Source organism: Babylonia areolata, chromosome 1 (genome assembly GCF_041734735.1).
Source record: "Babylonia areolata isolate BAREFJ2019XMU chromosome 1, ASM4173473v1, whole genome shotgun sequence".
Taxonomy (NCBI): Eukaryota; Metazoa; Mollusca; class Gastropoda; order Neogastropoda; family Buccinidae; genus Babylonia; species Babylonia areolata.
The window spans coordinates 55,496,220-55,511,219 of NC_134876.1; the positions used below are offsets into that span (position 1 = coordinate 55,496,220).

The following is a 15,000-nucleotide window of genomic DNA, read 5'->3' on the forward strand; positions in this document are numbered from 1 at the left end:
ATCCTGCACATGGAAACAAAGGGAGTTTGTGTTTGACTTTCTGTGTTACATGTTTGAACAGATACTGTTGTGTGGGTGAAGAGCACGGCTCAGACTTGAAAAAAAGAGACAGGAGAGACAGAAGAAGGAAGAAGAAAAGACTGCTTCAGGTGTCATGCGACACTCAAGCTTCGTGTTTGACTCCCTCATGACATAGTGCTGAGGCAGACACCTTCCAGAAACTGAAACTGTTTGGACCACTGATATTAATGTGTACTTTGATTAAAAAAGTACCAATCATGATGAGTGGATGTATATATATATATATATTTATATATATATATATATATATATAAATATATATATATATATATATATATATATATAGAGAGAGAGAGAGAGAGAGAGAGAATAGAATAGAATAGAATGTCTTATACCAAGTGTACCAGGGTCACAAGGAATATTGGGGGGGATAGTACATAACAAGGTAACAACATAAATCGAAAATCATACACAAACACAAATACAGTAGAAATTATGATACATACAAGTGCATATCAATCTTTATATGTGTGTGTGTGTGTGTGTTTATACACACACACACACACACACACACACACACACACACACACACACACACACACACACACAGATTATGGCCAAGAGGTAATGCGTCCACCTAGGAAGCGAGAGAATCTTAGCGTGCTGGTTTGAATCACCGCTCAGCCGCCGATATTTTCTCCCCCTCCACTAGACCTAGTGTGGTGGTCTTGATACTAGTCATTCGGATGAGACGATAAACCGAGGTCCCGTGTGCAGCATGCACTTAGCACACGTTGAAGTACCCCCAGCCACAAAAGGGTTGTTCCTGGCAAAATTCTGTAGAAAAATCCACTTTGATAGGAAAACAAACAAAACTGCACGCAAGAAAAAATATATAAAAAATGGGTGGCGCTGTAGTGTAGCGATGCACTCTCCCTGGGTAGAGCAGCCCAAATTTCACACAGAGAAATCTGTTGTGATAAAAAGAAATACAAATACAAATAAACTACTTAATATATTATCTTTCCACAACAGGCTGTTCTTCAATGAGGCTGTTTGCATGCATAATGTGATATATGGAAATGCTCCCAAAAAGATTACAGAAACTTTTAAAACTAATGACCACAGCCACAACCATATGTTATGTATATCTAGACCTAGAAACAACCTTTATAAATCCAGCTTCCTATACTCTGGTGGAAATTTATGGAATAACCTTCCACTCATTTTAAAAGATATAACGAATAAAGTGTGTTTAAGAAAAATATGAAAAATCATCTTATTAACTGTCCAAAAGATGAGCAGTGATACAAATCTATATCTGTTAGTTACCACTTAACTTGATTTGCGAAATGTTTTGTATATGCTTTTGGTGGCGGTTTGCTTGTTGTATGAGGGTGTATGTGTATGCAAAACAGGATGTGTTATAAATTGGTGTATGTGTACATGTTTTTGTGTATAAGTGCGAAATAATAATGCTAATGTGTATTTAATTTTTGCACAATTCTTGAATGCATGTAACTATATTCCCAGTATTTCAGTGCTTTTGTGTGTTTTTTTCAATGTATCTCCCCCCTTTTTTCTTTTTTTTTCTTCTTTTTTTTTTTTTTTTTTTTTCAGATGGCTTGATGTAAAAAAGCAGTTGTTGCTTATTCAGTTACCATCTTGAAATAAAAATTTTGACTTTGACACACACACACACACACACACACACACACACACACACGCTCGCATACATGCTTCCGCACACATATGCTTATGTATTTATGTGCCAATAAACACACATATACACATGCATGCTTGCACGCACACATGCATGCTTGCACGCACACATGCATGCACACACAGTCACACACACTTGCACACATGCACATTTTCGTGCATGGAGATATGCACAGACACATTGAAAGAGACAGAAAACAAGCCAATTCATGTTGTTAATGATAAAAGCCGTAAGATGAATGTAGGGAGAGGAATACAATCAGATGGTGAGAAAGGAACACAGATAGAAAGTAAGGTGAAATCCATGGGGAAAAAAAATCCTGGGGAATTTGATCTTTATCTGTCTGTTATCACTTTGTTTCTTTTCTTTTCTTTCTTTTTTCTTTCTTTTTCTTTTTTGTGCATCTAATTTAATTTTGCTTGTTTTCTTCCATTTCTTTATTTTCTTTAATTGTTCTCTCTCTCTCTCTCTCTCTCTCTCTCTCTCTCTCTCTCTCTCTCTCTTTTAGATTAAATGTGTTGTTGTCGTCCAGAAATGAGTCTACTCTCTATGGACTCACTATTTATATTTACAAATCCTCAAAAAGACTGAACATTATGACATCATAATCTTTTCTTTTGCTGATGTATATGCTCATGATATAATTGTGGTAACAGTTATAATTCCAGTATTTGTACTTATGTCACACCCCTTCAGTAAGGGGCTTTGGCCTTTATTTGAATAAAACAGTTCATTCTCTCTCTCTCTCTCTCTCTCTCTCTCTCTCTCTCTGTACCTCTGTTTCTCTCTCTCTCTGCCTCTGTTTCTCTCTTCATACATTCGTTCTTTTTTCGTTCTTTCCTTTTCTTGTTTTCTTTCTTTCTTTTGTTCCGGAAGATGTAGTTTCCTGTAAATGATCTGATGTCAAGACTTTACACAAATTCTCCCTTTCCGGAGGACAAAACAAAATGATGTATCCCTCGTTTTAACAAACAGAAATCGTCTCGGATGTCTCATCTGCTGAGAGAAATGTCAGGGCAAATAGTGTGGAACACTTGTCTTCCGCCCCTCCCTTCTCTCCCGCATCTGTCCTCCTTACTCTGGATTCGTTCAGGCTGTTGTTGTTGCTGTTGTTGTTGTTGTTTGTTTGTTGTTGTTGTTGTTGTTTTTGTTTTTTTTTGCTTTTTTTTTTTAATAAGTTTCCCGGATGGTGAGCTCTCTCTCTCTCTCTCTCTCTCTCTCTCTCTCTCTCTCTCTCTCTCTCTATATATATATATATATATATATATATATATATATATAATGATAATAATAATGGTATTTATATAGCGCTAAATCTTGTGCAGAAACAAATCAAAGCGCTTTCGCACCAGTCATTCACACGCATGCATAACTCTAAAACTGTAGTAACTAAAGACAAGGAAGAGGCAGGCAAGGGAGGTTGTTTTGGAAAGAGGTGGGTTTTAATGCCAGACTTGAAAGAGCTGAGTGTGGAGACTTGACGAAGCGAAAGAGGAAGTTCATTCCAATTGTAAGGTTCAGAGACAGAGAAAGAACGGCGGCCAACAGTCGAGTGTTTGAATCTGGGTATGTGTAAACAGAGTGGATCCGAAGCCGATCGTAGTGAGCGAGATGGAGTGTGGAGGTGAAGGCAGCCGCAGAGATAGGAAGGGGCAGTTTTGTGAATACATCTATAACATAGAGTGCTGATCTTGTACTTTATTCGGTGTTAGACAGGGAGCCAGTGGAGATGTTGCAAAAGAGGAGTGATGTGCTCAGATCTTTTCTTTCTGAGGACGAGTCGGGCAGCAGAGTTTTGTATGCGCTGAAGGGACTGAATGGATGAAGCAGGCAAACCAGACAATAGAGAGTTACAGTAGTCAAGGCGAGAGAGAATGAGAGAAACGACAAGTCTAGATGTTGCGTCGGTGGACAGATATTTCCGGACGGCACTGACTCGCCGCAGTTGACATAAATTTTTGCATGGACAGTGTATTGTCAAGGACAACAACAAGGTTCCTGAATGACGTGGAAAGAGGATGGATGTACTGCCAAGTTTGATTGTGTCAATTGTGATGAAAGACAGTTTTTGTTTAGTTCCTATGATCATTGCTTCAGTTTTGTCCGCGTTCAATTGTAACTTATTTAGAGTCATCCAGTTTTGAATGTCCAGGAAGCAGTTGGATGTTTCTTGCAAGAGCGACAACAATTTTTTCAGGGGTGTCGCTCTTCTGGAGTTGAATGTCATCAGCATAAGAATGATGACTGATATTATGGCGGTTGATAATTTCAGCGAGAGGAGCCGTGTACAGTGTGAAGAGCACTGGGCCTAAAACAGATCCCTGTGGAACTCCATGTTCGATTTTAACGGGTTCAGGTTGGAAATGATCAACAATGACAGACTGGAATCGATCAGTGAGATAAGATTTGAACCAGTTTAGAACAGTGTCGTTGATACCAAATGTAAAATGAAGACGGGAAAGGAGGATTGAATGGTCTATCGTGTCAAAGGCGGCTGACAAGTCGAGAAGAGTGAGAAGGGAAATTTTCCCTGAATCGGACGCTATCAGTAGATTGTTCAGAATGTGGAGGAGAGTGGTATCGGCGCTGTGGTCAGCGCGATAGGCAGACTGAACTGGGTGGATGAGATTGTTGAAACAAAGGTGGTTGTTGAGCTGCTTGAGGACAGCTTTTTCAAGAAGTTTGGACATGAATGGAAGATTAGAAACTGGTCGATAGTTTTTCAAAATGTTTGCGTCAAGGTTGGGTTTCTTCAGAAGAGGCCGGACAATTGCAGTTTTGAAAGTGGATGGAAACGTTCCAGTGAGAAGGGATGAGTTGACAATATTGGTGATTGTGGGGAGAAGCTGTGAGACACACTGGGAAAAGACCGAGGCTGGTATAGGATGGAGCTCACAGGATTTTATTGTCATTTCTTTCAGGATTTCATGAACTTCTGTTTCAGTCAATGGATTAAAGGAATGGAGAGGAGTGCCGCTGAATTGAGGATCAGGATGAGCAGGTTGGAAAGACATTTGGTCTAAGATGGTACGAATGTTTTGGACTTCGTCGAAAAAGAAAGAGGAGAAGACATTGGGGAGTTCAGATAAAGTGTAGGCAGAAGGAAGATGAGTCTTTTTTGCAGTTCCAAGAAGGTTTGACATGACAGAGTAAAGAGATTTGGTGGGAGTGGCATCGAGAACTTGAGAAGAAAAGAAGTTTGTCTTTGCTGATGAGATCATATCTTTGACTTTATTTGTTTTCGGAATATGTGATTGTGGACTTGCAGTTTTGTTGATCGCAATGGTCTTTCCAGTTGGCGACGTTTGCGTTTTGCAAGTCGAATGTCTTGTGTGTACCATGGGGCGGAAGGTCTGTCAGGGAGCATGTGGGTAGTGGGGGGTGCATGTTCATCCAGCAGTTGAGAGAGGACAGTGTTGTAATGTGTGGATACGTCGGTACGGGAAGAAATTTTGGAAAGGCGTTCAGCAGCTTGGGAAGAAAACGTGTTAATGCTGATGGATTTCAGGTTGCGACGAGCGACATAGTTTTTGGTTCTGGTAGGTTTTGAAATATTAAGCAAGAATACAACAGCAGAATGGTCGGAAGAAAGTTTGTCAGTTACAGTCACTGACGCAACCATGGCATCAGAGTCACGTGCGATGAGCCAGTCCAACGTATGGCCAGATCTGTGTGTTGGTTCTGTAACGAACTGAGAGAGAGAATGAGTGGACAGAGATAGACATAGGCGTTTACCATCAGTGGAAGTCTGGTTGTCGAAATGAAAATTGAAATCTCCGAGGATGATGAATTTGCCAGAACGAAGGTTGTAGTAATCAAGTAGTGTTCGGAACTCGTGAAACAGAGAAGACGTTAGGTTATTTTTACGACTGGGAGGAGGACGATAGAGACAACAGAAAATGATTGAGTGACAGGGAACAGTGAGAGTGACAGCATTTCAAAGGTATTATGTGGAAAGGCATGGTTATGGGAGAAGGAGAGGGAAGACTCCAAGATGTCTCTGTAGACGGTGGCGGTGCCACCTCCACGAGACAATCAAGGAAGTGACATAGTTTTGTATCCAGGGGGGGGGGGGGGGGGGTCAGTTGTTTAAGTTTGGGTTTGTGACCTTGTGACTTTAACCAGGTTTCAGTAAGAAATATACATAATCTTTTTTCTTTTCTTTTTTTTTATAAACATTTTAATCGGGTTTAACATTATTTAAGCCATACAGACATACAAAAGAAAAAAAGGGAAAAAAAGTAAGTATTGATAACATTATTTGTTATGATGCATTATCTGAACTATAAATCAGGAAACAACAAAAATTATAGTTTTATACAGGGGAAAAAACAGAAAGAAAAAAATCATACGCACTGCATGGAAAAAAGAAAAAAAGAACAAGCGGTACATTCTTAGTTGTCTTTCCTCATTCTCGTCTCTCTCTCTCTCCCTTTCCCCACTCTCTCTGATTTTACCCAGCATTGTGGGCACATGTGAAAAAACACACAAAAAAAACCACATCCATCAAGACATTTGAGCGCCTAAATCAAATCTAGTGTCAATACCAGTGTCTTGTGACACAATCCTTAGCCAGTTTGTACAAGTATCTCAGTGAGCATCGTTAAATTCCACAAATTTAATGGGACCACACTTAGTAGATATATGACATCAAGTACACCATGTGGCACATAACAAGGAGCAAACCACGGATGGTGAGCTCATTGTCAGGAATCCATATTCGACATTGCCGTTGTGTGTGTGTGTGTGTGTGTGTGTGTGTGTGTGTGTGTTTTCTCTCATTTTCCCCCATGGTAGAATATTTGAATGTATAATTTGTTAGTTTGTTTGGATTTTACATTCTAGTCATTTGTATGTTTTACTGTCATAAGGAATTGTAAAGAACAGCAACAACATGTCATCATTACCCGTTGGAGGACAGATAAGGTATTTTTGATTCATTGGGCACTGACCGTGATCAGTTCGCTGATGATGTGCAGCATGTGGCGACGGACTGTACAGCGGTGTTGGTTGTCGATGGGGAGGCTGCCATGGGACAGGACTGCCTGTCTCAGCAGCTCTGCCCCGTCTCCACGCTTCCCCGGGTGCCAGCCATTGCTGTAGTGGTAGTTCTGGCACTGGGCATTCCCAAGGAGGCCCAACAGAACCGTGATCGCCAGCAGGGCGAGCACCGTTGAAGACACTGCTGCTTTCGATGTCGTCATCTTGTTTTTGTTTTTTGTTTTTTTCTTTTCTTTTTTCTTTTTGTTTCCCCCTGTTTTATTGATGTTGCTATTCCCTGTGTGGGTTCTGGTCTGATGCAGGTTCTGTTGTGGGTTGATCTGAAACAGAGAGATGGAAAGGACTCTTTTACGCGTTTGTTCATTGGTTGATGTTTTTAATTAGTTTTCAATTAGATTTGTTAATTGTATTTTGATGGAAGGACTTTGGAGCAGCTTGTTGGTCTGTTGGCTTGTTAGTTTGTTGCCGGGTTTTGTATTTGTCAGTCTTTGGGTGCAGTCATAATGAGAGGAACTTCACAAGCTTTTGGCCGCAAACCAACAGAATAATGGTAATATTCTGAGATTTTTTTTTTCTTCTCGTTCGTCAGATGGACACCCCAGTCTCCGCGATGAAGGCAGCTGTACGTTGCAGGTCCTTCACACAGCGGTAGAGCTTCCGGGTCCCTGGAATTAGGTCGGGCCAGTACCTCTACCTGAGCACCCTATGAAGGGGGCAGGATTACAGCAGATGTTCTGTTGTCTGGCTGTCAGTCCCCGCAGGGGCACCGTGCTGAGTGACCAATGCAGAATTTAGTGTATAAATGGTGGTTTGGAGCGGTTGTGGCCTGTCCTGACTATGAACACTGACACCTGTTCCCGCCTAGTCAGCAGGTGGTAAGGGTCTGTCCATTTGTGGTGTGGTGTTGGTGTGTGTTGCTGCATCCACTTCTTCTGTTGCTTGCCCTTGTTGATGGTCTTTACTTTTGAGTAGCTGGTGAACCTATCCGCCTGCTCTTCTATAGTGTCTTCTTTGCAAGAGAGTCTGCAGTCTCATTGCCCAGCACATTGCATTGAGAGGGAATCCGTTTCAGGACGACAGCATGGCTCCTGCAGAGGGAGGCAAGAATAGATGACAGGTCGTTTAGATTTGTGTTTTTGTTGGACTCTGAGGTCCGCCTCTTTCTCTCTCTCTCTCTCTCTCTCTCTCTCTCTCTCTCTCTCTCTCTCCCCCCCCCTCTCTCTCTCTCTCTCTCTCTCTCTCTCTCTCTCTCTCTCTCTCTCTCTCTCTCTCACTCACTCTCTCACTCTAGCCCTCCTTACAAAAGTCCCTATTACGACACGAAACCGGACTTAAACTGTTCTTTAAATAAGCTTGAGGAATTCCTCATTGATATTCTTCAGAGGGGAGAAGACATGCATTTGTTGGTCATGGGCGATCTAAATGCTCGAATCGGTAATTGGAACCTTGATGGGGATGGTGACGATGAACCTATAGATTTCGCAATTCAGAACACCAGACAGTCTCAAGACAAAGTTACAAACCAGTTTGGCAAGATTCTAATTGATTTTTGTACAGTTTTAAACTGCATCCCTCTAAACGGGTATGCAGTAGGTGATGCATTTGGAAAGTTCACCTTTGTTGCAGACCAAGGGAACAGTGTTATTGATTATGCTCTTATGTCATCTGATTTTTTCTATTCATGCAATCCCCTCTTTAAAGTTGACAGCCGAGTTGAATCCAGTCACATGCCTATCTGTCTCACACTGCCTTGCAAACCACTTACTACATTAGGGAACCAGAAGGACAATTCAAGACCAAACACAAAAATAACTAGATTAAAATGGACTAACGAAAAGAAGGGAGAATATATCGAAAACATAAACAGTGATCAATCACAAAACAGGTTCCAAACTGCTTATGACCAAATAGAAATGTCTATGGAGACAGCCCTTGATACATTTACAAAGGCTGTTCTGCAGGCAGGGGAGTGCATGAGAAAAAGTGTTCGATTCGGTACGCCAGCTCATGTCGGAAATGTGTGGTTTGACAAAGAGTGCCGTCAGAAGAAACGCGAAGCACGTAGAGCCCTACAAATGTACAATAAGTCTGGTCACAATCTGGACAAACGTACATATAAAAATCTTAGGTCACATTACAAGACGTTGACAAAGGAAAAACGTCAAATTCATAAAAAGTCAATCCAGGACAGTCTCCTAAATAATAAGAAAAACAGCAGTAAGTTTTGGGATACGATTCGAAAAGCGCGAAGCACGAAAAAGGCCCAACCCGACATAGAACTAGATGCATGGAAAAAGCATTTTGGAAAAGTTTTCGGAGCAAAGGAAGCAGACGCTCTTCCTCATGACGTAACTGAACAGAACAGGACAGAAGAAAGGGTTGTCCCAGAACTCGATAGTGACATCACAGAAAAGGAAGTACGAGATGCAATTAAAAACATTAAGCTGGGCAAAGCAGCTGGGTTAGATGAAATCTGTGGAGAATTTTTGAAATATGCTGAAGACTCTGTTTCCCCTTTTCTGACAAAATTATTTAACAAACTGTACGATACCGGTTATTTCCCTTTGGGTTGGTGCAAATCAATTATAATTCCACTTTTCAAAAAAGGAGACGAAACCAATCCAGATAACTACAGAGGCATAGCTTTACTTAGTGTTGTAGGGAAGGTATTCACGGCCATTTTGAACAAAAGATTGTGCCACTGGGCTGAAAATGAAAGCAAAATCAGTAAAGAACAGGCAGGTTTCCGTAAAAACTATTCGACAATTGACCATATTTTTACCTTGACCACAATAATAAAAAACAAATTAAACAGTAAAAGAGGAGGAAAGGTATATGCTGCCTTCGTAGACTACCGCAAAGCTTTTGACACTGTTGACCGAAATAAATTGTGGGTGACACTAGAAAATGCAAGAGCATCCTCTAAGCTAATTAACATGTTAAAGGCCATGTACAGTTCTGTTAGAGCCTGTGTGAGGTGGGGTGGAAATATGACCGATTTTTTCAATTGTCCCCAAGGGGTTAAACAAGGTTGTCTCCTCAGCCCAATAATCTTTTCACTTCTGATATCTGAAGTTGCAGATTTTGTGAGACAGTGGGGAAGACATGGTATCCAGTTAATACCCGGTTCTGATGAAATTTATTCGTTGTTATTTGCAGATGATATCGTTCTGTTGTCGTCAACTCCGGGTGGGCTGCAAAACCAAATTAATAATTTAGAAAAGTCTTCAAGGGAACTGGGACTTACGGTGAATTTGGATAAAACCAAAATAATGATTTTTAGGAAAGGGGGGTATGCTTCTAACATAGAAAAATGGACATATGGAGGAAACACAATTGAAATAGTAAACAAGTACAAATACTTAGGGTTCACACTCACTACTAAGCTGTCAGAAACTTGTGCTTGTGAGGAATTTGCAAGTAAGGCAAAAAATAAAATACTTGACATTCTAAAAACAATGTGGGCACTTGGCAATCTAAATACAAAGGTATTCTTTCAGCTTTTCGATGCACAAGTAAAACCAATGTTACTGTACGCAGCGGAGATATGGGGTTTAGTTAAAGTAGACGTCATTGAATCGACGCATTTATTTGCATGCAAAAGATTACTCAGTGTATCAAACAAGACACCAAATTATATGGTATACGGAGAGACCGGTCGATACCCTCTCTTTATTGACTCGACTGTATCATGTGTTCGCTACTGGTTGAAACTGACCAGGATGCCACTTTCACGATTTCCGAAACAGGCTGAATCGATGCTGAAGAATTCTCTAGACAGAAATGACAAGACGTCAGAAAATTGGCTTGGTAAAATTAAAGCATGCTTAGAGATGTGTGGTTTCCCTGATGTATGGATGAACCAGGGTACTGAAAATGAATTCGCCTTCTTAAAGTCTCTTAAACAAAAACTGATAGACAAATTTAAAATGGACTGGTTTTCTAAACTTTGTAGTAGTGACAGATTTTCTATTTATCGATCATTTAAAACAGATTTTCATTCAGAACTTTACTTGGACAATATCACTATCAAACGTTTCAGAGATACCTTGATAAGATTGCGACTTGGTCTAAACGAGCTTGGTATAAATAGAAGATTCCAGAACGCGGATGTAAACCGTTTCTGCCCGTTTTGTCCTGGCACCCTGGAAGATGAATACCATTTCATTTTTGCGTGTCCTAAATACGGTCATATCCGTCAGAAATATATTCTAGAGTTCATAAATATCAACGACAATACATTGTTTCCTATTCTACAAACCCCATGTGTTACCTCCCAGAGAAATCTTGCTATGTACACTTATTACGCCTTAAAATTTAGAGACGAATTTACACAATGAATGAATTAGTATAACTATAAACATGATGAGGACGAACATGCTATGTATTTTTCATCCAGTTATCGGCTACTCACGTACAGTACACCTATTTTTTCTTCTTTTTTTTTCTTTGTGTGTGTGTGTGTGTGTGTGTGTGTGTGTGTGTGTGTGTGTGTGTGTGTGTGTGTGTTTGTGTGTGAAGAGCGATCGAATTGCCCCATTGTATCCCCCACCCCTTTGTGTATGGGCCGGTGGCCTTCACAATTAAACCAGTGTCAGTGTCAGTGTCTCTCACTCTAGCCATCCCCCTCTCCCTTCTCATTCCATGTCTGACATTAAAATGAGTTGAGTTTCGAGTCCCTCCTCTCTCCGTCTCTCACTCTACACCCCTCTCTATCTCCGCTTCTCTCTTTTTCTCTCTTGCTTACCCTTCTCTCTCTCTTCCTTCAGTCTTAATCTCCCTCGCACGCCCAGCGCCACCCCACCAGGCTACCCTCTCAAACGCCACGAAGAAGAGAAGATGCATGATTTCCGAACTGCACCCGTGATGTTGATGGGAATTTGTAGCTAGAAACGAAAGAGAGGGTGTGCGGAAGTGGGAGGGGTATGTGTGTGTGTGTGTATGTGGGGGGTTGGGGGGGGTTCAAATGGGCAGTTAATTAGTTGTGTTTTTGCAGCAGACAGATAGGGGTGACGGAAACTGTTAAGGGAGTTGTGTGAATTCCCTTTTGTTTTGTTTTTTCTTGCTTGCTTCCAGTTTACCGCTGTGTGTGTGTGTGTGGGGGGGGGGGGGGGGGGGACAGACAAACGACTATGCTTCACCGTATCTTGAACCAGTTGGTTGTTAATTTCATTTTGAAAGAGGATAGAGTTGGTAAGTGACGGAGATCCAGAGGAAGAGAAACCCAGATAGAAGGTGCTTGAAACTAAAAGGCTCTTTGACCAGATGTCTCTGAAGAGATGTCTCCAGTAGTACGAGAAGGAATGTAAATATGAACAGAAGATCAGTTTGATGGGTGACAAAGTGGCGACAAGCTAATATGCCATTTTTATACTCACTTCTGTACAGTACTGGATGGGCAACAGTAAAGTTGACGAAAGAGATGGGTAACTTTTTTTTTTTTTTTTTTTTTTTTTTTTAATAACGCTTATCAGCATTGTTGAAGATCATTTGAAGATGTGGTATCAAATCAGAGGACAAATCAACAAGTGGTGAATTGCAGTAGTCAATCTGACTTTGGATCAAGACACAGACAAGCTGAGTTGTTGCTTCATCAGTCAGATACGGTCGAATGGTATGGATTTTTCCTCAGTTTGAAGTTTGTAAGTTTGCCGTTTTACATCAATTACTGAGATGGTCATGCTTGGACAGAGCTGAATTAAAATATGCATCCAGGTGTCTGACATAATTTTGAAAGTTGACATCAGCATTACAGACATTACAGAACATTGGGGAACACCACACACACACGCACACGCACACGCACGCACGCACGCACTCGTTTTGATGTACATATCTATTGTGAATATATACGTACATATTTTCTTTTAATTCACCTCACTGTGATTATGAAAAACCCTTTGCTTTCTTCCCTCCCCCACCCCAACTCTCCTTTAACTGCTTCTTCCGAGTCCCTGTCTCCCCTCTTCCGTCACTCTCTGTCTCTGATCTTCACTGTGGGTGCGTGTGAATGAATGCGTGTCTTTCGTAGTTTCGTGTGTGTGTGTGTGTGTGTGTGTGTGTGTGTGTGTGTGTGTGTGTTTCAGAGAGTACAAGTCAGTACTCAGGACTTGCAACATTTCGTAAGAACTGCAAAGGACTGCCGCAAAGCCATGGATAGAGGTCGAGACACCTGCTCTGTCTGTCTCCACCGCTATCCGTTGGCTTCGCTCCCAGGTTGATGCTACCGGTCCGTAATTGAAATCTTAAAATTGCTTCCCACCCAAAATATCTTGTCATTTGAAAAAAAAATGACCGCTTGTCACGCTCTCAACCCCCCAAAAATAACGACCGAGAGTTGAGGTGGGGGGAGGGGTGTCGGTAGTGGGTGTGGTGAAGGGTAATCTTCTGGTATAGATGCTGGAGGCGGCACTGCTGCAGCTTCTTCTGTGAAGACCAAGCAGAACCGGTGTAACAGCAGCCTATTTATACCCCCATTCGTTTCTACCCTGGGGTGAAATCTGGCTAGCCCGGAATAACCCGGGGACCATGTAGACTAGCCTTCAGCTAGTCAGAATTACCCCCCGCACCCCCACCTTCCACTCCCTGTAAGTTATAATAGAGGAGGCGGTCAGTAAATCCTAGCGCGGAACGGCAACCCTTCTTCTTCTTCTCCTTTTATATTTTTATTTTTATTTTTTTTATTATTGAAATAAAAGTCATATAAAGGGGATGATTTCAAACTAGGAAGGGTTGGGGGGAGGGGGTTGCCAGGGAGGGGGGAGTCGATCTTGACTAGCTACAAATGACCGTGGGAGTCATCCTACGAAGGGCCGAATTTAATCGAGTGAAGTTCCTGCGAATGTCCTAATATAATCAGGAGAAGGTCCCACAAATGCCCTAATGTAATTGGGAAAAGATCAGGTTTAAAAAGATTTGCCAAGTTGCCTACCTTGAAATCCGCAGAATAGCTTCTTTCAGACCATTTTTGACTGTTCACGCAACAAAGACCCTGGTTACATCCCTTGTACTCTCACGATTAGATTACTGCAATTCTCAGTTAACAGGTCTCCCCCAGAAGTACGTTGAAAAAAATTCAAAAAGTGATGAATTGTGCTGCCCGCCTTGTCTTCAAGGCACGCAACGTGATCTCATCTCTCCCCACTATGCAGAACTGCACTGGCTGCCTGTTTCTTTCAGAATTTAATACAAGATTGCCACTATTTGTTACAGGGGATCATTCCAGGCAGGTCGACATGCGGTTAAGCTAGGTTAGCCAGGTTTGATCCAGAGGTAAAAACCAACTTCGGTACGAACTGGCTGTTATACCGGGCCTGCAGCGACGCCTTCTTGGGCGGCCAGACAAACAACGCCTTCCATGGAAATTCAAAGTTTCCTTTGATTCTCATTTGCTTGTTGCCCAGTGGTTGTCCTGTGCCAGTGCTTTCTGCATTGCGTTCAGCTAGTATTTGTGAAGTACTACGGGTCGCTACTGTTCGTATGTTTGGTCGTCGGAGCTTTACGAGTTTTTTTGTTTTTCTTTTGGGTTTTTTTGTGAACGCAAGTGCATGCATGTATGCACCAAGAACACACACACACACGCGCGCGCGCGCGCGCACACACAGAGTGTAAGTGTCTCAGTGTGTCTCTCTGTACCTCTCTGTGTCTGTCTGTCTCTCTCCATGACTTTCAATGTTTTTCTCTTTGTCTCTCTCTTTCTCCGTGTCTGTCTCTTTGTCTCTATATCTTTTTCTTATCTCTTTCTCTGTCTCCGTTTCTCTCCCTTTGTATGTCTCCATGCTTCTGTCTCTGTCTCTGTATCTCTCTCTCTCTCTCTCTCTCTCTCTCTCTCTCTCTCTCTCTCTCTCTCTCTCTCTCTCTCGTACTCCTCAGCGGGTGCGCTTAACTAACAACAGCAACAGAAATTTGCCAAGCACTCTTAAAGGTCAGTGACAGATGAGCATTCTTTTAATGTTAACACTTTAAAATGATATTTACTTCCCCTCGCCCCCCCCCCCCGCCCCTCCCCCGCCTCCCCCCCTCTCCCCGCCCCTCCCCCACCGCAGTCCTCCCGTCGTCCATTTTCCTCTCTTTCAGGTGCAAGTTGAATTACTTGGTTCTAACTTTTTGACAGTGACATCTGACTAAATTCCTGCGTTGACCGAACTACGCCATTGGTCAGTTTCATACTACACACAGTTAGTAGCGGGTTACGACCATACCAGGCTCTTCCGTCCGAGCAATGCAACTGACTCCCAAAGGATGCACAAATACAA

At 41.9% G+C, this 15,000-nt stretch overlaps 3 protein-coding genes across 3 annotated transcripts in view; 2 read left to right on the forward strand and 1 right to left on the reverse strand.

Moving 5' to 3' along the window:
• LOC143292749 (uncharacterized) overlaps positions 1-7,060 on the reverse strand; it is an 8,200-nt gene extending 1,140 nt beyond the window's left edge. The window contains exons 1-2 of the mRNA XM_076603296.1: positions 6,697-7,060; positions 1-3 (exon numbers count right to left, since the gene is read on the reverse strand). The exon at positions 1-3 is cut by the window's left edge and continues 69 nt beyond it. Of these exons, the coding sequence (XP_076459411.1) occupies positions 1-3; positions 6,697-6,948 (255 nt within the window). The 5' untranslated portion in view covers positions 6,949-7,060. The remainder of the gene's footprint in view (positions 4-6,696) is intronic.
• The window catches only part of LOC143284143 (solute carrier family 15 member 4-like), a 531,759-nt gene that overhangs the window by 434,344 nt on the left and 82,415 nt on the right, over positions 1-15,000 (forward strand). The window lies entirely within an intron of this gene.
• Positions 1-15,000, forward strand: part of LOC143292742 (RUN and FYVE domain-containing protein 2-like) — a 61,946-nt gene that overhangs the window by 22,736 nt on the left and 24,210 nt on the right. The window lies entirely within an intron of this gene.